A 26,516-nucleotide genomic window follows, 5' to 3' on the forward strand; every position below is an offset into this window, starting at 1 on the left:
TATATTATTTTTTATGTTGGGTAGTAAATCAGAAATACCTCCGATTTTGTTTGGTCCACGATTGATATCTGATACCTAAAATAATATAATATTTTTGTATAAGGCTTAGAAAATTATCTCAAGAAGATGTTTCTCAGGCTACCAGACTTTTGTTTGGCCGGCCCAACCCATATTAAATTGAAGACAAACAAAAACAAACTGCTGCTGTTGATAATGATTGAAAACTTGAGACTCTTATAAAAATAATTTGAAAGTCACAGGGACTGTTATTACTACAAATCTTACCACTCAATCAGATATTATCTCATTATTAAAAGAGTGTGTGAAAGGCATTGGCAGTGAGAAGTTGTTCCTAATAAATGTAATAATATTGTATGATTAAGGGATAACATAAAATATTTTGCAGTGTGTGAACGTTGAATCCAAACAAAGATGCAGTAAAAAGTTTGTCCCCCGAGAACTCTGTTAAAAGAAGAATAGTTAGACAAGAGAAGCCCTGTGAGCATGATGTGTCATAATTTTTCATATTTTCATGTTATTTGATGTTATTGTGAAGGATGAATGTGATCTGATAACATGTTGAGTGATTAATTGTGGGGTGGTAGGGCCATCATAGATATCAGATGTGATCTCACTAGTGAGATTGAGGAGGAGGCAAGGTTCATATAAGAGAAAAGAGAAACCTCCAAGAATAAGTAAACCATTGAAAACAGACCAAAACATGCTACAAACATTGACCCCTCGTGCTTCTCTTCATCTCACAACTTTTTTTTTCCTTCTAATTAATCACCACATGTGTCTTTCTTAACCTGTTGTTACTTACAACTAATCCATTTCTTCTTTCATACCTTTTATTTACACTTTCCTCAACTCTTCTTTGACTAATAATATCACTAATATAATATCATTTCTCTTATTAATGTAATTCACTTGCTGGCATGACTTTTTTTTCTTTACTTAGCTATATCATTTGTATTAACATGGTGTGACAAGATTAACAGATAACGTTAATCTTTGATCCTAATCTACATTCAACCAAATAAAAAAAGGTAACTACGTTAGTCAAAGCTATTTATGAAGTGATTCCCATATCTCTCATTCACATCTTTGCTTATGGCACTGAACAAGAACCACTCCTACAACAACAAGCTTGGATATGAAGCTCTCCCACCCATCAAAGCCCAGGCTGAAACACTCCAAGACCCCCCACAACCTGCTTCATCAGACTATGCTTTTCCCATATTTGTTATTGTTGTGCTCAGTGTCTTGGCCACTGTTTTGTTGCTCCTCAGCTACTTCACTTTCTTAACAAGATACTGCTCAAACTGGCGTCAAGTTAACCCAATGAGATGGATTTCCCTCCTGCGAATGCGACACAATGAGGATCCCTTCATAGCATTTTCTCCTGCTATGTGGAACCGAGGGCTTGATGAATCTGTCATCAGAGAAATCCCAACGTTTCAGTTCATAAAAGGAGAAGGTGAGGACCAAAGTGTGTATGGCTGTGTGGTTTGTTTGGCTGAGTTTAAGGAACATGATGTGCTAAAAGTTCTTCCCAACTGCAACCATGCCTTTCATTTGGACTGCATTGATATGTGGCTTCAGGCCAATTCCAATTGCCCGCTTTGCAGATCTAGCATTTCAGGCAACTCACACTGTCCATTGGATCATATCATAGCTCCAAGTTCTTCTCCTCAGGATTCTCAGTTGCTCTCCAATATGGGTAGTGATGAAGATTTTGTGGTTATTGAACTGGGGGGAGAGCCTGGAGCAGTGCTTCCACAGGTGCAACAAGAGAGGAATGACTCAAGGGGAAGCTTGGCACATCGAAACCACTCTACAAGGAAGGTGGAGCACTTGAAACCAAGGAAGTGCCACCATGTTTCCATCATGGGTGATGAGTGTATTGATATCAGAAAAAAAGATGACCAGTTTTTCATTCAGCCAATTAGAAGATCTTTCTCAATGGATTCAGCACATGATAGACAAACTTACTTGGATGCTCAAGTCATAATACAACAAAACAGGCATCAGAATGAGGCTAGTGCAAGTGAGTACTGTAACAGCAAATGTAGAAGAGCATTCTTCCCATTTTGTTATGGAAAGGGATCCAAAAAGACAGTTCTTCCTTTGGAAAATGATGTTTAGTGTGAGAAGGTTTTCCTTTCTTTTTCATCTCTTGCGTTTTTTGGACAAAACCTAGATGCAGTTATAAAAATATGTTGTTCTTCCATCAGAATTGGAGTTTGTATTATTTTCTACTTTCAGTCATCAAAATGGAGATCTTCAAGTTTGGGTTGGCTTAGTCATTCAAATGAAGCAAAGATCTTTGAATCCCAGTGGTGAAAATTGGCAGAAGCAAATGCTGAGTGTAGAGTGACTTTTGCAATGATAGTGACTTAGTGAGTCTGACAGTGGAATTGTTGTGAAAAAGAAAATCAAAAAGCTTTGCTTTTAGAATAAGTAATTAGTACCTTGCTTAAATTACAAGGCGTGGGCATTTTTCTTTTCTAAAGTTTGGTTTTACCCTGAGATGAATGTAAATTATTGTTAGGAGTGTATCACTTTCACACTGATTGTTTTCACTGGGTACACTAGTACTTGGGAATTATAATTCCGGGTCCTTCTTTTCTGCATGCTATGATGCTCATTATTCCATTTCCTTTATTTGATTTGAGTGCATTGTATTTGGGTCCGGATAATGTGTATGGGGGTAGAAGAAGCAAGCATGTGTTATAAGTAGAAGCTATTTATTGGAAGCCAGAGAGCATAGGACCCAGGCAATGAGCAACCATAAGTAGAAGCATGAGAAATGTCTTTTGTTGAAATTATCACTAATACTACCTTTTTGCCTCATTGCAATCATATGGACAAGGGGCAACTGCATGATACAGCATTCAATGTAGCTTAATTTTTTAACACTGTGCTTGTCCTTGTCCCTTTATAGGTCCTAACCACTATCTCCCCGTGGCTAGGCGTTAGTCATCTTTTCTAATGTCACAACTTTTCAGGAATGTTGCAGCCAGCTGATTTATGCCAGAGATATCACCCACAAATCAAAAAACTGCAATCCTACTGTCATAAGGATACTGATACAAAATAACTAAGGACTTTAATTTTTTTTTTAATAATATGTGTACTTGTAATGGCTAAGAGAATACATGCAACCGACAATTGATTTCTATCCTTCAGATTGTAGGATCGTCAGGCTGCGGACTGGTATAATATGTAAATAGTTCTCATGGTTAGATGAAGCTTTGCCATTTACAATATGTTTTGGAAACTCCATTCATGAATACTTCTTCTGTTACTTGTTCACCATCTGTTAAAACTACCTTCTCAGACATAGGATTCTATTAAATGTTTTAATCAAATTTCTCCTAATAACTTTCACTTACAATGCTTTAATCGTAAGAGAAACATTATGGTTACATTTTTTAACTGTTTATTTGTAAAACATTACACCATATCTATACAACAGATTCTGTAAACAGTAAAAAAATAAGAGAGTCATGAACAGTCTCAATAAATTTCAGTGTCAATAATGTTCTTCGTTATTTAATATTTCGTCCATTTTAAAATAATGGTCATTTAAAATTATGACACACTGAGCTAAAAAAATACCCCATTGATATTGTAGTAAGTACATTTTAATATCCTTCTTCGTGTTAGAAGAAATAGGAATCAATATTCTAAATGCGAGTAATCCTAGTCCCTTTTGAAAGGGTATTCATCAATTCAATAAGATTCCATAAATTCAACTATTCTAAGCAAGAGACATGTTTTGATGTTTTTATCGCTAAATTCCAACTGAACTAACTACAATTTATTTAATTCTCATTCTTCATCTTCTTGAAGTAGATGGTTTTCAAACATCTAAATTGATACATTTTAATATTTAACTTTTATTTTTATACTTTTTTTAATTTTGTTCTAGTTTATCTAGCATTACCAAATATCTTAATTGTCATGTTTATTATATAACATTTCATCATATTTTAGAAAGAAAAAAAAAAGCAATAACTATAGAAAAGCAAAATAATAAATAGTTATTATAAAAATAATAAATATTTTTACCTTACATCAAAATTAAATTTAAAAAGTATATAGAAACAACCAAAAAGTAAACATAAAAAGTTAATATATTATTTTTATCACAATCCAATAACCTGAACCAAATCAACATATCAATACAAAAATATCCAAACTCCAAAGCAAATCAATCAAATTAAACACTATCAATTCAAATTTTACTCCAATATAACCCATGAACACTAGCAACATTATAAAACAACTAGCGAATGAAGTATATTATTTGGAGAGGAATTTCCATATTATTAGTGACAAACAACTGAGTACTGACTTAGAATTTAAAAGAAAAATAAAATCTAAATGGTATAATGGCAAATCCAAAATATATATGATTGAGGTATAACAAATTAATTTCAGTAATTACCCCACAAATCTGTGAGGAAGCCTCAAAACTGGTAAACAGTTACCAGTATCATAGAAGTTCATTACAATGAGGAATGGCAGTGTCTTCTAAACTGCTGAGGATTTATGTCATGATTCCAGCTTGGAGTTCCTGGATGTTGCAGGTGTTTTCCCCAACGGCAAAGCCTTCATAGGAAGCTCATTTGCAGAGGGACCATGGGCCTTTTTCTTCAATTGTTCAAGAAGCCTATGGGCTTCTCTAAGTTCATCTTCTGCAGTTGCTCCATGGCTTTCCCAAGCATCAATGACTTGCTGTTGAAATTCAATTGCAAGGGCATAACTGCAATTCCAAGATTCAACTGTTTAGAAAAGTATGAACTTATCCCTTTCGTCAGATATGCATGATGTATCAGATACCCCAGAGGGACAACAGAGAAAAAATAGTTACAGGAACATGATTGTGCATTCCATTCACCTAATAGGAGGGTTTTGCTACATTTTATATCACTACTAGAGAAGCTGAGAACTAAGAACAACTAAATTCAAATATAATTGCATTCCTCCCAATTCCTAAAATTATCGTAAAATAGGTAAAATATATCCATCAATGAACAAAACTAAACAATTTCAAGCATCTTAGGTAACCAGGTAGAACAGCTAAAATCATATTACTCCATCTCACAATGACTGCAATTCTAGCCATCTAAAAATTTCTCAAATTGACTGATGTTTTCACATTCCAATGAAGTAGTAACTTTTTTTTCTTCCTAATTTGTCATCCAATTAATTATTTCTCTATCTCCATTAAAATAATGCATCCAACTGAACCACCCAAGAAACTTTATACATAAAAGGTAGCTTACCAAAAGAAATTAACTCGTCAATCTTTTAATTAACACGACATTTTGCATTTACTAGCAGAAATATGGAATAACACATGCAGAGATGGTGGCAAACAGATTCTCCTACAGGCCCTTATATTCTATATCCATCCATTGTGTGGTCATCAAACAACAATTGCACCACATAGATATAATTCTAACGTACATTCCCAGTATAGGATCATTACATAACAACTTCAAAAATAAAATTCTGTAGACTAAATAAAATAACATTGGCAATGGCACTCAAACTGACCAAGCTCAATCATGAGATGTGTTAGGCTGAAAATTCAGAACAGAAGCAAAACGTGTATGGTGTCTACATTTGCAGCCTTTCCTAAGGACATAATCCCTTTCTTTCAACTCAATTACATTCTATCTCACATTTGAAGAATAGAACTCTACAGTAGCCCCAAATCAGAAATCCTGTGCTAAGTACAAAACACAGGATAATGGTTTACAAATTAATTCATTTTTAGAGTGCAATAAAGTCTAAAATGTAGTTTGATGAAAAATAATAAGAGGGCGAGTGGAAGACACAAAGTATAGGACTATGAGTGTTGCATAATTCTTATAAGGAAGCTGTCAGTAAACATAATGTGAAAACACAAGAAGACTTATTAATCATCACAAACTCTTCTCTGTAATAAATTATTAAAGGAGAATGCATGAGAATTCAGCCATCCAGGTATTCACAAGTCCAAAACAGTAGTTCTAATGGAATCTGGATAGCACGGTAATGGGTATATGTTCAAAAGTATAGTGTTTAGAGTTTAGATAGACCCGAAAAGTTACATCAGATGCAGTACATCATATACTATTCTTAGAAAGGGGACTTAAAGTTTAACTCGATTCATTATTCAACTTCACAAAATCGGTTCGTAAGATGAGTTTTGCACCTATTTATATATTATAATTTCATATCTCTAGTCGATATTAGATCTCCAACATACCCGACTCATGTCAAGAAATGGACATCTCGAGCGTGAAACTAAATATTGGTGAGTGGTCTAATAGCAGGTAGAACGATTGTTCCACCAAATCTTCCAAGGATAGACTCTAATACCAACTTGAGAAAATAAACAAAAAGAGAACAGAGCTTAAAAATGTCTCCCTTGGGTGCTCATTTTATATACAACGGATATGTGACAAAATGATGGGAAAGGAAAGAGTAAAAGACAAATAATCCTAGGAACAGATAGGTACTACCCAAAAGCTGTTTTTGAATAAAACCTACTTAACCTATTCTAACAACTATCATAAGTGCACACACAAAAATTGTTCCCATAATCAACAAATAAAGAGAAATGATATCAACATATGAAGTCAAAACAATAAAACCAGTCATACCTTCCCATCTCGCCATAAGATTTTGAAAGATTCTGGCATGCTTCAATTGTATCAGCATGATGTGAACCAAGAGATACATCCATGATATCCTTTGCTACTGCAAACATTTGTGCTGCTGACTGGGGTCTATCCAACTCTAAATACGCTGCCCCCAAGTTGTTGTAGATATAACCCACTCCAAAATGCTTGGGACCAAAGCTATCTTTCAATCTTTCAGCAGCACTTTCTAAATAAGGAATAGCCTGCTGCACCTTGCCTGTCAACAACAGTAACCAACCTATTCTTGCAGAAACACTCCCCTCCGAGTGCTGCTCTTGTGGCTGTTTCTCAAGCAAAGCTAGTGTTCTCTTCAGCAACAGAATCGCAGTTTCAAACTCATTCATGGTTTCATACTGCATTGATATCTCCGAGTATGCCTCGGCTACTTCCACAGGTGAAATCCGTTCTCTTTTTTCAAGAATCCCAAGTGAAACCACCAAACACCTCTTGCACTCCGCAAACTTCTCTTGATTACACAATGCTTTCGCCATTGACACAAGCACAAGTGCTCGAGTCTCACTATCCTTCTCCGTCTGATGCACAACACCATTCAAAGTACCAACGGCCTCATCATACCTTCCCAGAGCAATCATCATATTTGCAGCATCAATCTCAGCGCGCAACAAATCTGCACTAAGATTCCAATTCTTCAAAATTCTCTGCGCCAAAACGTTCTGCTCCAGCGCCTTCTCGTGCTCCTCCAACCCGCTATACACAATCCCAAGAAGCTTCCTATCATGGGCAACCTCCACTGAGTTCTGCCCCAACCCCTTCGTATGAATGTCCAACGCCTTCAAACAAAAAGGAAGCGCCTCCTTAAAGTGCAAAACCGCGACATAAGCCTCAGCCAAGTCACGGTTGGCCTTACCCAACTCCCCACTACCCTCTTCAAAAGTCATTTCCTTAATCTCCAAACACTTCCTAAGATTCTCAAGAGCCTCCTCCCTCCTCCCCATGGCATTCTTAACATTGGCCAATTCAAGCTGCACAGCATGCAGCACAGGCCTCACATCAACACCAAGACCCTCATCCTGCAACCTACCCAACACCCTATTAGCCCTATTAAGGTACCCTAAACTATCACTAAACCTTTTCAACCTAAAACTAACAGACCCCAATAACTGCAAACACATGGCAACAGGTAGAGAAGGGCTGGTATTATCTTTATCCAAAGCTTTCAAAGCTCTGTTAGCAAAGGAAAGAGCTTTCTCGGGATCCTCACCTTCGTGATCAAGTTTAAGGCCAATTTTCAAAGAAGCCAAGCCAAGCTCTCTCTCATCGAAAACCTCTTCCATGTTACGGAACGCCTTGAGCATTTCTTCGGTGGTTTCTGCGGATTCAAAAGTCTCCTCAAGCTGCGATTTTTCCATGATTTTGCGCTGTCTGGAGGGGATTGGAGATGTTTTCTGGACGAGGGTGCCCATGTTTCGAAATGGGGTGGTGACAAACTTGTTGGGTCGGACCAGTAACTCATGGGTTTTGGTGCAGCGGTTGAAGGGCGCATCGGAAGCGTACGATTTGGAGAAGGAAGAAATTGATCTCCGACGAGCTAGGAGAGACAACGAATGCCAAAGTTTTTTCATATTTGTGAATTGTGGAGCTTTATCGTTCACTTCAAGTTTGGGTTAAACCTTCGTAAAACCCTCCATTGAAGGGAAGGGAGAGAAAGGAGAATGTAAAAGGGAAGGAAGGGAGTAGAAAAACATTGCAAACGCTGTCGTTTTCTCGTATGTTACATGTTTTATCTCAAAAATATAGTTCAAACTTATGCTGTGCTTCGCCTGAATGAGTTGGGAATTTAAAGACTTAAAATTGGTTAATTTTAACTTTTGGTTCTTGTTAATTTATTATTAAAAATTACTTTTACTAATATTCATGAATAACTTATGCATTAACGATAACAATTCTAAATAAATAACATCTCATAACAATGACAAATTATGTACCTCAAAATTCATAATTTTCTAAATTATATTTTATTTTTTATTTTAAATTTGAACTTAGAGACAAAAAGAAATAAAACTCAGTTAGAAAGAAAAATAATTTTTTTAAAGAAACGAATATCATCATTTTTTATTATTAAATTTTCAATTAATTCATTTTATTATCTCAAAACAAGTGTACACTATATAACTATTACAAGTTTTAAATTTTGTTTGGAATAGGAGATATTTTTTATGTTAATTTATTCTTTATTTTTATAATCATAATAAAATTGATATAATAAATTTGAATTTTTTAAAAATTAATGTTTTTTTTTTAAATTATGCTAGAATTATATTAAAATTTTAAAAAATTTAATAAATATTTTTTTAATAAAATACTTCGTTTAATGAATATACTGTTTAGACATTTCAATATTGCCACAAATCATTAAAATAACTTTTTATCATAAAAAAATAAAAATTTGCATTAGGAACTGTCATTCATCCCATTTGTCTCATGCACCACTTTTGTGTATTTTTTTACAGACGACTTTAAATAAATAAAAAATTTAACATTATTTAACACTATATAAAGTTATCCTCAGTGAGCACGACTTCTTCGGTCTCCACCAAATCAAACTCGTATGGTGTCTAAGTAACTTTTGTGAAAATTTTTGCAACTATATTAAAGAAGTATTAGAAAATGATGACTTCTTAAAAATGACGTAGCACTATCGGAATCCAACTTATCATTTTATTTATGTAATTTGTTTCAAATATGTCCATAAAAGCAAAGAATAGTTTTCATTTTCACAATCCCAAATTTTTATATCATCAAATTATAACTCCTAATACTATTATTTTAATTTTTTTATATTATTTAATTATAAATTTATTTTTTATTATATATATTTATTTTTAAACTCATCCTATAAAAAAAATAATATAGCATAAAAGATTCTTAATCTATCATTTTCCCATTTCACATAAATAATGTAGAAATGAGAAATGAGGACTAGACATGGGAACTCTTGCATTCCAGAGACAAAGAACCAGCTAAAATAAATAACGAAGGGCAAAGTCATAACTCAAAAGGTTCAGTCAGTGCTTGAATTTACAGTGGGATTTTCTAGGGGGGGCTGCAATAAACATCACCAAAATGAAGACTCAATTCTCTTGCATCTAAATTATCTGCTTGTGCCATACTAGATTGCTCGTGATAATCTCCCCCGTACAAGTATTGCTTCTCATCGTGATCTTCTGGCCAGTTATCAGAAAACTTATCATGGTAATTGTCTGGTGTTCGGTGATTGAAATCTGGTGGCTCCAAAAACCTAGGTTCCTGACATTGATCTTCTGACCCTCTATCGGAAAATTTATCGTGGTAATTGTATGTTCTTTGGTGATTGAAATCCGGTGGATCCATAAAGCTCGTCTGATCATGTTCAATCCGGGGTTGACTTCTATGCCACCAATGACTCCTGGTAGTGAGAGGCACATCAATGGAATGTGGATCATCAATTAGGCTTTCCTTGAAGATGGAAGTTGATGTGGAAGCCCCTAGATATGAACCAGCACGTTCATTGCAAAACTTGTTCATGTATTCTTCATATTCATGTTCATTTTGTTCCAATAAGGAAAGCATCCTATCTGGGGAACGATGCTGAGTTACTTCAGAATGATTAGTTGAAACGTGTCTGGGAGTTGCATAACGAGGTTGGGAAATGTAGTACCAATCTAAAAGATAAGGGTGATTGTTTCGATTGCTGGTCACAAAAGTACCATGTGACATTCCCCTGGATGTAAAACTGTTTCTGTCTCTATAGCTTCCCATATTGGCATCATCTCTCCATGGTCTGAGGGGGTCAAATCCATGTCTGTTTACATGGTCTGTTAATTTTTTGTCTCTGAATGTTCTCAGATTTTGTAGAAACTGCTTTCCCTCAGCATTTGGCTCCCAATAAGGGTAACTACTCTGGAAGCTGCAATGACAGCAGAAGTTAAACAAAACTTTTAAGTTATCTCTGGATGTATATACCAAACTCCATCTAGAGAAAACCTTCTTACTCTCTTTCTCCTCATTTGCTACTCAATATTATCATAATTAACTTTTTCAGCCTTACTTTATCTTCCTTTACACAACATACATATATATGAAAATAGACTGTAGTGGAACTTTTTAAAGATCAATCTCATGACTGTAATGAGTTCTGCCAAGAACATACCTCAAGAATGATTTCTCCAACTTCCCCTGAGAACTCCTCTGGCTACGAGGCACATTAAATGGAGAGCCATAACTTCTGTTTCCATGCTCTTGAAAATTGAAGACACTAAAGCTGATAAAATAAAGAATAAAAGATAAATAATATGGTTTGCTTACCCTGGACAAATTAACATAAGAAGTCCCAAAAACACAATTAAATGATGAAATCATTGCATTGCATGCCAACCTGCAAACATCACCAACACCTTCGACATATACAGTATAATTTTCAATAAACTGCAAGATATCATCAACCCGCTGCAAAATGAAAACAAAACATATTTAATATACTAAATGGTGTATAAATTAAGATATAATTCTATTCTTCTGCATAAAAAATAGGGAAACTTATTATGTCCTAGTACAGCAATAACCTCTGGGACAACAAACAAAAGCAAGAATGGAGTAACGAAAATTGAAGTCATCTCCTCAAGTAACATCATCACACTATACTGCACCACCAAAAAAAATATTATTAGCATAATAAGTAGTATTGTAGTAGTTCAAAACTATGTTATAATGAACACAATGACAACATAGAATGGTGGGTCTAGTTTAATGTAAATGTTTTAAACCGACATCCGAGTACCTGGAATAAGGTTTCAAACTCATTCCGGACCATTTCAGTACTTTCTTTGCCCCGCCATCTCTTGGGCATATAATGTGTATGGTCAACTACTGTTGACATTGTTCCTTTGGGATCAGTGACTAAAAGCTCCTTATCTGTAAATGCAGCCCATCTAAGAGCATTTATAGTTCCAAAAATAGCAGCATACCACAGCAAGTTCCGACCAAATATCTGCATTGATTTTTTGTTTAAAAAAGAAAAATTATTATTAATGACAGTCATGAACTCTGTGCAAATACTCTTTGGCAAAGAAGGAAAAAGATATTACATGACCCTCCAGCAGAGACTCCTCTAAAAAAGCAAGGCTGATCAGAATCCCAACAAAGCCACCAGATACAAATGAGATGAATTTTGCAATCACAGATATGATTGGTGAAGGGAATTGCTTGATATAGTTAGAAGCATGAAATACACTGGTATTCATCCGATGCTTGAACAAATGATCAACCTATAAAACAGGTTATTGCTGAGCTTGGAATTATAACCAATTTCTAATAGTAATGGTTAATATATAAATAATACCACTTCCAAATGTAATAATTTTATCGTGAAACTACAATAAAACGCATGCAACAAAATTTCCAACCTGTCGTATACAACATAGTTTAGTTACTCATTGGATTTCTTCAATAATTCCATTCATTAATTAATGTGAAAGTAAAGAAAACAGCACCTCATTGAATTCCCTAAAGACCCATCGTGACAAATTTGACCATCTTCGAGATGATATTGTGCTAGGTTGATTATAAAATTGCTCAGCGTACCTCAGAAAGAGATGTGCCAGCATGAATATGACAAGAAATGGAGAAAGTAAAAACATTGCAATCCCTACTACCATAAGCCTTTTCTTTAATGTCTTTGAATCTGACACAAAATTCTTTCTGACACAAAAGTTCCTGCAGACAAAGCACATTCAAAGGAGAAAACGAACATCAAAAACACAATAGTATAATTAATATTAGGCTTAAACATGTCTTTGCTTAGTTTATCTTCTATGAAAGGATCATATTATATCATATCATATCATCGTGTGCTATTTTATTTTATATTAATCTTATTTACCACATCACTTTTAATACTTTTTCAAGTATTGTTCCAAGACAAAGATCTGATAAAATTAATTTTTTTATAGTTTTTTTTTTTATACTTTAATGCAGTTATAGAATTATTTTTATCATCCAGAATCTGAAATTTAGGACTGTCATCAAATCAGCTTCTAATAGAGATTTCTTTTAAGCTTTAAGATTCTTGCTAAGATCCTTATCTTGGAGATTCAGATTAAGTCTTCTTTAAACTAGTATCTAATTAAATTCAATTTGTTTTTACTCAAAAATTATAAACCCATAATAACTAAAACAAAATGGCAGCATCATATTTTCAAAGACCAAAAACAAACTGGACTTAAGCCTTACAGTTGAACTTATTTTAAACTAGTTGAGTCCCAATTACTGTAGAGAAATGACAGTAAAAGAAACTGCATTTAAACTAGTTGAATCTCAATTATTCTAAATAAACATATCAGAAAGCAGACTTTATTAAGAAGGAGCTCAAAAATAAATAAAAAAGTAGTTAATGAAAGTCAGAGCATTTAATACCTTGGAATCTTAAAAAGCTTTACTTTTCATTTAAAAATCCATAATAAGTTCACCACAGGATAGAAACCCCTTAGCATTTGATAGCAAGAAATTAATATATCAAATACTTTCTTCAATTCTTTTTAGGTGTCGTTTAAGATATTTTCTGAAAAACAAAAAAATGCAACAAATTTTTTAATTTTAATTTCTTTTATAATATTTCTATTTTATTTTTTATTTCTATATCACAATAAATCACACACATATATATATATAAACTAATTAAAAAATTAGGTGAATACTAAGAATATAAATGATATAAGAAATTTATGTATCGAACTTTAAAAATGAAAATTAAATAAAAATATATCAAAAGTCCAATAGTTAAAAAAGAAAAATAGAGACTACTTTTCTAGTTCATTTACCTTCGTCCATCTATACATAAAAGAATTAAAAAATAATAATAATACATAATACATAATCCATAACTTTTAAACAATCACATTACAAAATTTTAATATTTTCATATTATTAAATTACAAATTTATCTCTTATTATATATATTTATATCTAAATCTATCACTACAATTCTCACATGATCAAAGCATAATTTTCCTTAAAAAAAATATTTTAATAAAAAATAATAATATCCTAAGCCTGTCTTTGTTTCTTCAGCATGCAGATTTTAGATTGTTTAAAACTTGCAAAGTGAGTTTAGACCCAGACGTTCACAAGTTTACTCTATTTCCAGTAAATAGTGCAACAACAAATGTTTATCCTCAAAGATGTCTTTAACATCAAGTTATGATTGTGATTTTATCATTTGGTATCTCACTTTTAATTTTAGACTTAAATATGTCTTAACCAAGCCTCTGGACCTAGTGGTTGTAAGGTTTACCAGAATTGAAGTGTTAATATATTTGGTCAGCAGAAGTCGAATCCCAGGACCACATATTAGTCTTTGGTGACCATATCCATCTTTACTCTCTCATGCTATTGTGATATTGCCATTTGGTACCTCATTTTTATCTCCATAATGGCAATTAATAGCTTTATATCACAATATTTCCAGAATCTTGTTTAAAGTAACCACTGTCACCACAATAAATTTTAATTTTCAACCTGAAACATGCAGAACAAACTCTATTATTATATCAAGTTCTGAGTCATAATTCTGCACCTAAATGGCCCGACCAACCCATCCATTCTAAAACTGGTCAAAAGAGAAAAATGAATAACTACACCTCAGATGATGAAAGACCTTACATTTACAAGTTTCAGGATCAAGTGATACTGAATATAATGATTATGCATGAAAAGGTACTTGTACTATAATTAACATACCAGTCAAACATGCTTTGCAGGATGCACCAATTTAAAGCCAACTCAAGGGTCCTGGTTAGTATTGCACAATATTGTGTTCCGTCAGGACCAGATTTCACTGTTGATCCAGCACCTGGAACCCACTTAGAAATGGGGAAAGCAAGCACACCCTTGTTGAGCATCCCAATCAAGTAGTTCTCCTTTCGCATCAACCTCATCACAATGTCATGAGCAGAAAGATTCTTTACCACACAGAGTTGTTGTGAGTTTTGCAAATTAACAGTCTTTTCAAGAATTGTAGCCCAGGGCATAGTTTGAATTTCGTTATCTGTTAGACGAAGACTGCAAGAAGATCAAGGTAAATTATGGCAGAAAAACTTTAGTCACATACAAAATTTATCAATATATTTCAATTGTTTATCAATGCATACTTACTTGTTGTAGTAAAACTGACGGATTTTCAGTGTATGCTTCAGTTGAACAAAGAATCTCAAGAAGCAAAATATCCAAAAGACAAAAAATATTCCCAGGTATCCAACAATAATAGCTCTGCCTAAAGTTAATGGGGTTAAAGGGTGTTGATGAAGAGCTTCCTTAACAAGATCACAAGGCTCCCTTCCAGATTCAACTGCATTCATTCCACACTTTGCATTACGGAGTCCATTCCAGTCAACATATAGAAAGATAAATCCTGAAAGACATATGGTGAACCCGAGACTCAGAAGTTCAACAATCCACTTTATGATGATGCACCAGAGCCCTTTCTCACAGTAATAGCTGTAAAGCCTTTCAAAGAAGAAATCCAAATCGGCAATTGGTTGCACATTAAGGCTTTCACCATCAAGTAGGCTTGAAGGGCTCTCACTACCTGCAATTGGGATGCTTGTATAATCCGACATTTCAATCTCTGCTGGAACATCCTGAAGTAAACCTTTTCTCTCAGATGATTCACCTTGACGTTTCCAATTGAATGCATTAAAAGCACTAACATCTCTTGGCCAGTTAAACATTTTTCAGACAGACAATTGGCATAAAGAGACCTAAATGTTCATTACAGGATTCTACAAACACAACAGAATCAATATTAGCCTTCCATTCTAGAGAGAGATATTAAGGGAAAGTATTTCATACTCTAGCCTAATAAACTGCCAAATTAAACTAGGAGCACAACTGTTAAAGCTTGGTGTTGCTACCAATGCACTGGGTCCATTTTATGTAATAAAAGCTACAAATTTCAAATCCCAACAGAAATATAATCAGCTCAACAAGCACATGAAAAACATTAATTACCAGTGATTTCTAAGCCGTGTTATCTACCAAGAAGCATCCTACCCAACCATTACCATCACAGTTCATTATCAGCATCTTACAAGGACAATGAGGCTAGAAAATTGTATAGAGACATCATGCTAATATATATCTATAATAGGACACATTAGACCCAACCGCAAAGAACTATCATTGCACAGTCTCATTGCACAATATGCCAATGATGCTACAAGTACACAGACTAAACAATAGAATCACATCTACCCGAAACTTGAAGAGGCTGATACAGGTAGCAAATTTCAATTTCACAGGTGAAAAACCATTTGGATTTTCTGTTTGCAAATAAAAAAACAGAAATTCAGAATGGGAAGTGACTGTGGCATAGTATAAACAAATTAGCCGAAAAATCCAGTGAGGCATCAAAGTTACATTATCCGGAAACTTGCACGAAACAAGAATGATCACAACTGAAGAAGGAAAAAAAAGATGGGAAGAGATAAAATTACATAGAAAATCAGCAGAAAATCAGGAAAGTTGAAAATATAGAAACAGACTCTGAGAGAAAGACTGAGAGTTAAAAATATAAGGTTGGAGAGAATATGATAATTTGTTACTTTTATATTTAATTAAAAGTATATGATAATCTGTTTTGTTAACAGAATATTAAACTGAAGCTGTTACCTTAGTTTTTTTAATTTAATATAAAATTTTAAACAAATGAAACCAATATTTAGAAATTAAATTTGTGTTTTTATTAATACAGTATTATTAAAACTGTGCACAAGACACCATCAACAACAGATAAGGAAACTTAGATGCAAAAATAAAAAAGTTGATTTCGATTTAGTTGTATTTTTAAATTATTTGTTTCAATTTTAAACCTATTAAGATGACTAGTGAATATTCTATCTATTTTTTTAAGTTAATATTTGACTTTTTTTTTAATAATATTTATTTTATGTAATAACAAATAATTGTTGTTATTTGAGATGTAGGCATAACTATGTCAAAGTATTTATAGTTATACTATAATTCTATCTAGAGGTCATGTAAAATAATAGTATTTTTTTTGGAATTTTTTTTATGACAAAGAACGCCTTATTGAATTATATGATTTATTTAGTAAGTAATGAATTTTGAATTCTAAATTAAGAAACAAAATATATATTTTTTTTAATAATTTTTTCTTTGATGTAGTATTCCTGTATAAAGTAGATTGATTTGATTTAAAAACATATTATAAAAATATTTAATTTAGTATAATTTTAATTTTAATTAAATTAATTTGATAAGAAAATAAGTAGATTTAATATCAGTTCTCATGTAAACATATAAAAGTTAATCCTTGAGATTTATTATCATGCAAACTTTTAGAATATTTTGATAAAAATTTGATTTAATACAAATCATCAATTTGAAAAATGAAAAATGAAATTTTTTTAATAATAATCTATAATCAACTAATGAAATAAATAAAATTTTACATGCGTTTGGGAAAAAAAAATTGATTTAACATGAGTCACATAAATGAAGCGTAAAGAATTTAATAATTGAAATTTATTAAATGAATCAATAAAAAACAAAATTTTGGATTAATTTATCTCTTGAATAAAATATACCGAATGCATGGAAGGATAAAATAGATTTATTAAAATAAATGTGTTGATTATACGTTGAAGGGTAAAAATGTTTTTATTTATTGTTATATATATTTATTTATATATACACGAATAATAATAATTTTGTTTTTTGAGACGAATATCAAGGTAAGTTGAAGCCCAAAACAAGAGGCATCTTTTTCTGGGCCGGGCTTATTAGCTTGGGGATTTATAGGGCAACGTTCATTTTTGGCGGGAAGCAACGTCTCTCACGAGACAAGAGGCGCGCAACCTCAGTTTTCCCGCGAAAAAAGTAGTGTATATAAGAATCGACCCTAATTTTTCATTTCCGTACTCACACATCACTGATTCTTCAGCGCCATGGAGAAATTCTCGATGGCCGCGTCCCCTTCTCGCAAAGGCAGATCCAAGAAACCCAATGTCCCAAGCTCCAAGGTCCAATCGCCAAACCCTGTTGGCTTCGCCTCTCAGACGCCGGAGAAACCGCCGCAGCGGATCCGTAACCGCGGTGTCGCGCTCTCAATAGCTGACATAAGAAAAGTCGGCAAAGGGTTGCAGGAAATGAACCGACGCAGTGAAGCGACATCGTCACAGCAGAGCAAGAGTGTGAGGAGACAGATCTCACTGTGGCCTTCTTCTCCCAGTAAATCCAAGATTACTGAAGATGAATCCTCCAAACTTCCTGAAAAGTAACTCTCGTTTTCATTTTTTAAAGTTTAGGATATTTTTTTAAATTTTTTGCTGATATTTGTTGTGCTTTATGGTTGGTGTGCAGATATGAGATTTTGAATCAGTTCTTCGATCGTTTGGATACTTTGATTTCTATGTTCCGCCTGAAAGGGAAGACTCCATCCTTTACAGAGATCAGTTCTAGAATTGAATCTTTAACTGACAGGTACTGATCAATTGGGTTGTTTTTTTTGTTTTTCTTGATGTGCATGTTTTAATAAATTGTTTTTGCATTTTTATTATTTTGGTATTATTTTTAAGTTTCGTATTCGATCATGAAATTGTGTTTTATTTGTTTAGGAGGTTTACTCTTGGGCATCTAGCCCAATTGAAATACATCTTACCTGAGGCTATTGTTCTTAAGAAGTTTCTTGTGCATGACGAACGGACTTGTTGTATGAAGCCCGACATTCACATTTCTTTAAACCCCGAGGCGGTAGAGGCGGTAGAGTCTGATACGAGAGTACAACGGAGGAGAGTGTCGTTAAAGAAGTTGTTTCAGGCGAGACTAAGGGATTTTTTGGAATCTCATCCCGATGTGAGTCACATCCAAACCATTTAGCTGCTTAATGAAATTTTTCCTGAAGCATTTTTTCTTTTGGATTGAATTGGATTGAAATTTGCCTTGATTAACATTACTCAGTGGTTGACTGGTTTTGTTCATGATTGTGATTACTGTGCAACATTATTTTGGGTGTGCAATGCTATGATTTCCTAATGGTATAGTGTTTGCTTGAAGTTTCTTTGTTGCTGGGGCCAAGCGCTTGAGATGTTGTATCAACTTTAGTCTTGTCCTCTGTTTAGAAATTCACAGTTTATATGATGATTTTTAATGAATTCAGTTATTTTTTATGATAAGCACAATGAGAATAATTACTTTGTTCTCGATCCCGCTTTTTTTTAGTGAGCAATCACGACCTCAATTGGATCAATTACTTTTTAATCATGCGTATTATTTGCTCTGAATGTTTCTTCTATGTGTAGGGTGATGAAATTCCAGAAGGAACATTGCCTGAGCCATTCAATCGCCCGAAGAAAGATAATATTTTGGACATGTTGGAAACTCGTCTCCCAACAAAATTGTCAACCTGCATGCGCTACATTGACATTGTCAATAATACAGAGTCTGCTGATATAGATGAAAAATTGTTGACTAATGAAAATCTGACAGCACCTTCTCACATTGCTCCATCCTATAGAGCTCGATTCTCTTTGAAATGTAAACTAGATGGAGCAGATGATATACAACAAAATTCTGCATTAGATTCATTACAACCTTCCCCATCCGATTTGGCGTCGGAAGCAGCTAGTTCTGTAAATTCTCCAACAAGTTGCGCTTCTCTGGAATCATCCAGTGCTCCCCTTGCTACTCCAATCAAATCCATTGAGTACACAGAAAACGAAGATGGGGCTTTCACCAGCATTGGTGCCCTCTCAACTCCCACTAGAAAAACATTTGAGGACACAGGAAACAAATATGAGTCTCCCACCATAGATGCGTTCTCTACTCCAGCCAGAAAAGTCATTGAATACACAGTAAACAAAGATGGTTCTCCCAAAATCATTGATGCCATGTCAACACCAACCAAACTTATTTCTACTCCAAGGTTGATGAGTGCCACACCTGCATTGTCTTCACCCAAAAGACATTATATGAGCCCAGATGACCACCCTATCAGTTCTTTGAACAAGTTAGCTAGGCGACCACCTCGGTCAAGGTCATTGAAATTCGACACCCCAGTGAAGAACAAGGAGGCTGTGAATGAAGGCAATGCTGGTGCCTTACCAATAGATGATGACGTTTTTGACATCCTCCCTGGAAAACTTATCCAATCGGTATGCCCTACATAATCGTTATTTATTTATTTATTTTCGCAGTAAACATGTTGCTTGTTTGTATTATAGTCTTTGCTTCTCCACTTATTGTGCCATGAAGCATAGATGAATTATGTAGTAAAACAATATTTGTTTGTCTACTTCTAATTGTTTGTCTACTTCATGAACCCTTTGCATGAGTGAGATCATCATTAACTGTGCCTCTTGCAGATTAGAGAAAAGGAAAGAATAGCGATGGAGGAAAGAGACCCAGATATTACTCGAGCAAAGAAAAGGAAAAAAATAATAGCTAACCTCCCTAGGCTCTTTGATATGATTCGCCTATTGCTTCGACAGCGTAACTGTATCACTAAAGATGAGCTTGTAATGAAGATAATTTCAAGCCACAGCGATATTGTGGACAGAAGTAAGTCTCTGTTTTATGCGAAAGTGATTTAGTATTTTATAGTTTTTCTATATACCAATTTTGTCTGGTTTGTATTCTTAGGTGAAGTGGAAGAGCAGCTAAGCTTGCTGCAAGAATTAGCACCCGATTGGATTTCTGAGAAACAGGTCTCTAGTGGAGATTTTCTATTCTTGTAAGTTGCTTTGGTTTAAGTGCGTTATTTATTTTATATTTACTATCTTAACCATGTACCTTGCCCTTTGTTCTAGTTTTGACTTTATGACTTGTATTTTTTGTAGCATAAACAAAATGTTGAGCGCTGAAACTATTCGGGCATCTCTTGAAGAAGCAACATAGGAAGCAAATTCTGTATTGTAAAGTCCTTGGGCTGCTCCTTGATGCACAATTTATTTTCCTTTAGGAGTTTATGAGGCTGTGCTTTTGTAAATGGTGAGTCGCAAAATAGCCTGATCATTGACCTTTATTTGTACAGGATATTGTGCATCCTAATTTTAGCTGTTCAATATACTTGTCTTTATATTTACTTCATTCTAATTGAACTAAACCGAGTAATGTTGGGTTGAATGTTCAAACAAACAAAAAAATTGTTTTACAATTTTTAAAACGTTATTTTTGTCTTTATGATTATAATTTGGTACATCTTTTGAATAGCTGTATTATTCATGAATTTTGATTGAAAATACTTAAATAAAAACTTAAATTAAAGAAAGAAAACTGCAGTGGACAGATGGAATTCTTGGGTAGGAATAAGAGGTTCACGGGGATTTTTTTCAATCTATATAACATGCACATGGTTCAATAATGGTAGTTGAATTTACCACTTTGTCCCTTGGCCATATTTTCCATCTAAGTGCACATTAAGTCCTAACGTTACATTTAATAATCACCAACTGATCGTGCCGTCAACCAACAACGTCTAGTAATCATCGTATAGCAAAAACATCTTATTTGGACCAGGCATCGTTAATTGGTGTCCTGTGATACGTTCCTCTGCGGTACCTCTTTCTCCATCGCAATCTTTACTTGTGTCCTACATTCTCTCTGCTCAACGTGTGTTGCTAAAGATTGCTGTGAGTTGTAATCCTGATCACTGTCTTTTCCCCATAACAGCAAGTACAGACCAATAATGACAATGACTACTCCCAATAAACTGTAACAGTCAAACACAATTAAAAACTGTTGAATCGAAAACATGATGTTGTGCTTGAACAGTGAAATCTGAAATGTTCTCTACCTGCCCGTGTGGAGTTGTTCACCAAAAAGAAAATATGCCAGGATAGCCACCAAAATTGTTCCAAGGGGATTAAACATACTGACAAAGACGGGCCCTTTTTGTTCTGCAGTCCAGAATTGGATGAATATAATCAAACCGCCACATATAGCTCCCTGCCATAACTCACGTGTGATTATGTTAGAATTCTTTCAAAATTTCATCTTAGTTTTCAATTTCAGCGTCTTAATGTTTTTTACTTACAGCATATAAGATGCAACAGAGTTCCACAGTGGATGTAATGAACCATGCTCTAGGCTTGTGTTGCACGAGTACAGCGAAGACAGCAGACTGTGCTGCACCCATGCAATTTATCCAAGCTGTAAGTGACAGTTGTGCTTGATATTTCTTCGCTATGATTGCCTACAATCAAGCAAAAACCACGTGCATACATTTTAAACTCTTCCAAATCTATGAATGCATGTATATTTAAGATAAATGGTATTTTAATCCCTTGTAAGCTTTCTGAAGCTGCTTCATGAAACACTGCACAATTTTCCATGCTGTGAATAGCTTGATTATAGATAAATAAAAGTACCTGTAGTATGAACCATAAAGACCATGATATGCAACTTGCACCAGCCAAAAGTGATCCTTTAATCCAGTTATTATGAACAAAATTGCCTCTGACATGGAACGGGGCACCCCGTAAGCTTTGTATCGTATGCCCTTTATACAAAGTCATTATGAATGCACCAAACAAAGATAACACGGTTCCAAAAACTTTAGCCACTCCACGAGGCTTCTTAACATCAACAACCTCTAATCTGTTTACAAGATTCATGAAAGCAAGAATGAAAATAGTCAAAAATAGAACTCTACTTTCGTAGTCAGACTTTGATAATATTAACTTCAGCTACTCACCTGAGTGCAACTGCAATTATAAAAGTGAGGGATGAGATTGTGTTAGTCATGGATGCATCAAAGGATGGAGTGGTATATTTCAAGCTTGCGAAAAACATGTTCAGGGTAAGACTGGTCCTGTTTTTCACAATGAAGGAAAACAAAGATAAATGTAAGTTTCTTCCTGAATTGGTTAGACTAAATTGTGTATTTCTGTGAAAGCTCGTGACTTAAGAAGAGTACCCGAAGAGGGAAAGAAAAAATAGCTCAATGAACATTGTCATAGTCAACTTTGGCCATAATTTTCTGCAAAGAAGGAAGTTAGATATGAATGATTGGTAACACTTGAAGATGAAAATGTGAGATCAGAGCGTATGTTCTTTTAATCAACATACAATGTCATAGGTCTAGCATGAGTACTTCTTCAAGTGCTGAAACATAACTTGCTAGTTGCTAAAATGGAAAAAAGTACTTATATGCAGTATAAACTATGAACTAGCATTATTCTTGCAAACTTTTGAAGGCAAGAGCATGTACAACAATCGGAAGCACATGACACACATATATGGGATGTACCTTTCACGAACATAAGCAAAAGGAAGCACAACTATGCCCCCAACAACATGCCTATAGGTAACAAAGACATGAGGGTTCATCCCTTTGTTTAATGAAGCCTCTACTAGGAAATAGAGAAACGAAAGAAGCAGCTGAATTACACACATGAGAAGGTGAGGCTTGAATTTCACACACATCACCCCAAATGCACGTTCATTGTTAGACATAGCTTAAGAATGCTGCACTAAACTTAGGTCTCCCTGGTTATTTGTGAACATGGGATGCAAATATTAAGACTTATTTATACACACGCAAGATCTTTTCTCATAATATTCTTGCATATTTGTCTCAACTTTAAACTGTCCTGGAAAGTTGATGGCTGATTCGATCACATATCATAGTCATCACAGAAAATAATTAGTCGTCTCGTCACCATTGTTTTAAACTGCTCTGTACAACCACATCTGGTTTGTGGTAACATCAATTGTATTTGCATTTGTTTGCAATTTTCCACAATATCAAACATTGCAACATAACCTCCACCACCACAACAATTTAAAACACTAGTACCAATAATTTCACCTACACCCTAACTTCTAGATTGATCCACCAAGAGTAAGTCTTCTCATGATAAGCAAATTGCCATAAAAACAGCTAATTAAAAACTAAAATTTAACTACTTTGTCCTGCAAAATGTTTTAAATTAGTTTAAGTATATGTATATCATCCCAGAACTAATTCTTAAGCAATTAGAGAGCAAAAGATGCAAAGAGTTAAGAACTGTCACTAGTAACTAGTAGGATACAGAAGTTGTACACTTTGTTGTCATGAAGTGAGTTTTCATTATACAGTTACATACTACAAATTCAACATCTTAAAAAAACAAAGGAGTTGTAATTTATTTATTGTTTATCAAATGTATTTCTAGTTTACTACTCCTTAATTTAGCAATATTTTGTGTCTTTTGTGAAGTGAAAAATATTCTGTCGGAGGTATATAGAGGAGCTAGAGGAAGTAGTGATTAAGAAAAGCAGATTCAAGGTCTTTTGAAGTTTCCCGAGTGGCAAATGTCAGATATGCATAGGTAGAAGTTAAAACTAAGGCCGTTGAATTATGCTTCTCCAATATGCAAAGTAATGCAAAAGATTTTATTCCATGGCATGAACATAGCTTTTTCCATTTTCTGGAAATTGTTATTTCTTCTTGGTTGGAATATCTAGGCTAGAGAACTAAGATGGAAAACAGATTCTTTCTTTAGTGCATCATTGTTTTCAACATTTTTATTCAAAATATCTAGAGGCCAAAATTTCATCTGTGCGAACATCTTGTGCTAATATGTATATTTCTAACGTCTACTCTTCTTTGCTTTTCATTTCTTCTCCCTTCCCTTCTCCTGCTTTTAGTTCCCAACTCTGCAATCTTTCCTTTTCTATCAGTAGATTCGCTGGAATATGTTCCTATTTCTCCTGCAGTTGCAACATTTCCTGGTTCATCTAAAAATTTTATACCATTAAGTGAAATTCGTGTTGCTAAAATATACTTGAAATGAGAGGGACCAAAATCCACCCAACCAAAAGGAAATGATTATATATTATTACAATTTTTATTAGTATATGGATGGTGAGTGTATCAAAGATAAAATCAGGAACAAAATTATATCAGAACTTTCTTTCTTCCATTAAGTTGATGACGTTATTTTCTCACCTAATGCAAATGGAAGTTTGCACCATCCAGCTGTTAAATCTCTCTTTCTTCTGTAAAAAAAACTAATCTCTTTCATCCTGAAAAGTTTTTATTCTCATATCTGCTTTAGCTAGATACCTCAGCGGAACAATTTAGTGCGTGCTATCAACATAATTTGAGAAAAAAAATCACTTAACTTTTGCAATTTCCTGTGAGAACTTCTGGAAAAAAAAAGCTTATTATTTCTCACCTTTAATCATTCCCAAACAAGCAAATTTGAGTTTTCCAATTTGTCTTGATTGAAATTGAATCACATGTCTTCATTCACACTAAATGCTGTTATTCTTAAGTCACAATTTGTATGCTATAGAAACAACAATTTCTCAATTTTGAGAGTTGCTTCATTTGGGCGAAATCATAACTAAGAATGTAAGATGAATTAATTTTATAATTTCAATCTTATGTGTGTGATTAGTTTTAAGCATAATAATTAATCATTCGTGTATTATATGATTTTTTTTTTCTTGATATACATGGGAAGCCTTTCTTCACTAAAATATAAAAGTAAAGTCCATAATTCATATAGATCTAAGTAAAGTCCATAATTCATTTAATCAAAATATATTCCAATCCTCCATTAAGATTTTTTTTCATTGGATATTCAATCTATTGGTAAAATAATATTTTAAAAAATTAAAATATCTTTAAAGATTATATTTTCAAAAGTAAGATTTGTAAAACAAATTTAAAAGTATATTCATGGAAAACAGTTTAATTATGAAAAAAATAGCTGGGTTGTTTTATTTGTTAAGTATTGACAGGAAAATTGATTGGATTTTAATAAATAATTGATGAAATATTAATCATCTATAAAATTCAATGAATGAATTTGATATAATTTTTCTTTATATTTTTTTAATAAAGAGATTCAATGTATTTTCTTATGAATGAATCAGATGGATACATATAAATGATTTGTTTTGTCGTCCTTAAATGAAAATTTTAAAAATAATTATTCTAAAATTAATTTATGAGAATTACAATTGTTTTTTTATATTTCTAAAATGATTCATTAACGCTAATTATTTTAATATTTCTCAAGAGACTATTAAACTATTATTCTTAAGTAGTTTTTTTTTAATTTTAGTTTTGAAATTTGTTATACTAAAGTAACAATTAGGACGTTAAAATTATTAATAATTACTTATTAAGCAATATACTCATTTATAAAAAGAGTTGTTTCATGTACTCGATCAAATGTGGTCTTCTTTTATTTACATAATTTCTCTTAAAAAATTTAGTTCTTAAAACAACTTTTGTTACAAAGCTTAAATTTTAGTATAATCAAAATACGGATGAATAATAATAATTAATATAATAATAATTATTATTGTTATTGTTGTTGATTAAAAAAAAGTAACACAACAAAATGCACGTGAAACGTCTCCTTGGATCCAAAAGAGTAATGAGGAACGGCCATGCTATTGACACCCCTTGTTCATCTTTTCACGTTCCACTTTTTTTTCCCTTTTCTATTTTATCCCTCTTTATGTACACACTCCTTTCCTCATTTTGGACAATTTCTTTTATCACCTCCATATATTCTTTATGCACCTTTATGGGTGTGAAAAAAAGTTTAATTGTCTGATGAATTGAAAACATTTTCAATTGCCTAATTTTCAGTATAAATTATATAATTCAAAATATGTTTTCAAATTGTGTAATCTAAAACTAAAAATATATTTTTAGATTATATAATTAAAAATATAACCCAAAATATATATTTATTTTTCTTTTCAAAAGTTGCTCACTTTGTAATGTCATTCTTTCTTTTCCTTTCCTGTGACTTTTAGTTTCACAATAATTAAGATACACAATGGAAACTAATT

General features: G+C 33.4%; 5 protein-coding genes across 7 annotated transcripts; 2 read left to right on the forward strand and 3 right to left on the reverse strand.

Moving 5' to 3' along the window:
• The first annotated feature begins 1,073 nt into the window (after positions 1–1,073).
• Positions 1,074–2,559, forward strand: LOC137829999 (RING-H2 finger protein ATL16-like). The gene has a single exon (XM_068637062.1). It carries the CDS (start codon positions 1,114–1,116, stop codon positions 2,146–2,148), a length of 1,035 nt encoding a protein of 344 aa, XP_068493163.1. The 5' UTR covers positions 1,074–1,113; the 3' UTR covers positions 2,149–2,559.
• A 1,724-nt stretch (positions 2,560–4,283) lies between these two features.
• On the reverse strand, positions 4,284–8,478 carry LOC137830001 (protein KINESIN LIGHT CHAIN-RELATED 2). The gene is made up of 2 exons (XM_068637064.1): positions 6,666–8,478; positions 4,284–4,774 (listed from the first exon to the last, which is right to left on the reverse strand). Exons 1-2 carry the CDS (start codon positions 8,285–8,287, stop codon positions 4,564–4,566), a joined length of 1,833 nt encoding a protein of 610 aa, XP_068493165.1. The 5' UTR covers positions 8,288–8,478; the 3' UTR covers positions 4,284–4,563.
• A 1,189-nt stretch (positions 8,479–9,667) lies between these two features.
• Positions 9,668–15,549, reverse strand: LOC137830032 (autophagy-related protein 9-like). Its single transcript, XM_068637116.1, has 9 exons — positions 14,853–15,549; positions 14,439–14,759; positions 12,194–12,416; positions 11,789–11,968; positions 11,482–11,691; positions 11,267–11,344; positions 11,080–11,150; positions 10,855–10,965; positions 9,668–10,611 (listed from the first exon to the last, which is right to left on the reverse strand). Exons 1-9 carry the CDS (start codon positions 15,425–15,427, stop codon positions 9,759–9,761), a joined length of 2,622 nt encoding a protein of 873 aa, XP_068493217.1. The 5' UTR covers positions 15,428–15,549; the 3' UTR covers positions 9,668–9,758.
• A 1,984-nt stretch (positions 15,550–17,533) lies between these two features.
• LOC137830002 (CDT1-like protein a, chloroplastic) lies at positions 17,534–21,868 on the forward strand. Of its 2 annotated transcripts, XR_011084124.1 has the most exons (8): positions 17,544–17,994; positions 18,081–18,200; positions 18,335–18,572; positions 19,019–19,870; positions 20,081–20,276; positions 20,358–20,448; positions 20,555–20,705; positions 21,753–21,868. XR_011084124.1 is itself a non-coding variant. In XM_068637065.1 (7 exons), the coding sequence occupies exons 1-7, from the start codon at positions 17,666–17,668 to the stop codon at positions 20,610–20,612; spliced, it is 1,884 nt and encodes a 627-aa protein (XP_068493166.1). In that variant the 5' UTR covers positions 17,534–17,665; the 3' UTR covers positions 20,613–20,804. The 2 variants fall into 2 exon arrangements, 1 of the variants encoding a protein (XP_068493166.1); XM_068637065.1 differs by lacking the exon at positions 21,753–21,868 and having other exon boundaries at positions 17,534–17,994; positions 20,555–20,804.
• LOC137830003 (WAT1-related protein At3g18200-like) lies at positions 21,010–23,275 on the reverse strand. 2 transcript variants are annotated; one of them, XM_068637066.1, is made up of 7 exons: positions 22,966–23,275; positions 22,633–22,695; positions 22,411–22,527; positions 22,085–22,313; positions 21,751–21,909; positions 21,511–21,662; positions 21,010–21,426 (listed from the first exon to the last, which is right to left on the reverse strand). In XM_068637066.1, exons 1-7 carry the CDS (start codon positions 23,169–23,171, stop codon positions 21,240–21,242), a joined length of 1,113 nt encoding a protein of 370 aa, XP_068493167.1. In that variant the 5' UTR covers positions 23,172–23,275; the 3' UTR covers positions 21,010–21,239. The 2 variants fall into 2 exon arrangements, with proteins under 2 accessions (XP_068493167.1, XP_068493168.1); XM_068637067.1 differs by having other exon boundaries at positions 23,110–23,271.
• Between the last annotated feature and the right edge of the window lie 3,241 nt (positions 23,276–26,516).

Source organism: Phaseolus vulgaris, chromosome 7 (assembly GCF_000499845.2).
Source record: "Phaseolus vulgaris cultivar G19833 chromosome 7, P. vulgaris v2.0, whole genome shotgun sequence".
Lineage (NCBI taxonomy): Eukaryota > Viridiplantae > Streptophyta > Magnoliopsida > Fabales > Fabaceae > Phaseolus > Phaseolus vulgaris.

What these genes read in the sequence shown, in the direction of transcription:
- LOC137829999 (XM_068637062.1), top strand. Translation starts at nt 1,114, where the DNA reads ATGGCACTGAACAAGAACCACTCCTACAACAACAAGCTTGGATATGAA.
- LOC137830001 (XM_068637064.1), bottom strand. Translation starts at nt 8,287, where the DNA reads ATGAAAAAACTTTGGCATTCGTTGTCTCTCCTAGCTCGTCGGAGATCA. An exon ending in TCTTATGGCGAGATGGGAAG is followed by an intron (nt 4,775 to 6,665) that starts GTATGACTGGTT and finishes TTGGAATTGCAG; the next exon opens with TTATGCCCTTGCAATTGAAT.
- LOC137830032 (XM_068637116.1), bottom strand. Translation starts at nt 15,427, where the DNA reads ATGTTTAACTGGCCAAGAGATGTTAGTGCTTTTAATGCATTCAATTGG. An exon ending in TCTTTAGGGAATTCAATGAG is followed by an intron (nt 11,969 to 12,193) that starts GTGCTGTTTTCT and finishes CCTGTTTTATAG; the next exon opens with GTTGATCATTTGTTCAAGCA. An exon ending in AGTCTCTGCTGGAGGGTCAT is followed by an intron (nt 11,692 to 11,788) that starts GTAATATCTTTT and finishes AAATCAATGCAG; the next exon opens with ATATTTGGTCGGAACTTGCT.
- LOC137830002 (XM_068637065.1), top strand. Translation starts at nt 17,666, where the DNA reads ATGGAGAAATTCTCGATGGCCGCGTCCCCTTCTCGCAAAGGCAGATCC. An exon ending in TTTTGGAATCTCATCCCGAT is followed by an intron (nt 18,573 to 19,018) that starts GTGAGTCACATC and finishes TTCTATGTGTAG; the next exon opens with GGTGATGAAATTCCAGAAGG. An exon ending in CAGCGATATTGTGGACAGAA is followed by an intron (nt 20,277 to 20,357) that starts GTAAGTCTCTGT and finishes TTGTATTCTTAG; the next exon opens with GTGAAGTGGAAGAGCAGCTA.
- LOC137830003 (XM_068637066.1), bottom strand. Translation starts at nt 23,171, where the DNA reads ATGTCTAACAATGAACGTGCATTTGGGGTGATGTGTGTGAAATTCAAG. An exon ending in CTTTATGGTTCATACTACAG is followed by an intron (nt 21,910 to 22,084) that starts GTACTTTTATTT and finishes GCTTGATTGTAG; the next exon opens with GCAATCATAGCGAAGAAATA. An exon ending in GAACAACTCCACACGGGCAG is followed by an intron (nt 21,427 to 21,510) that starts GTAGAGAACATT and finishes TGACTGTTACAG; the next exon opens with TTTATTGGGAGTAGTCATTG.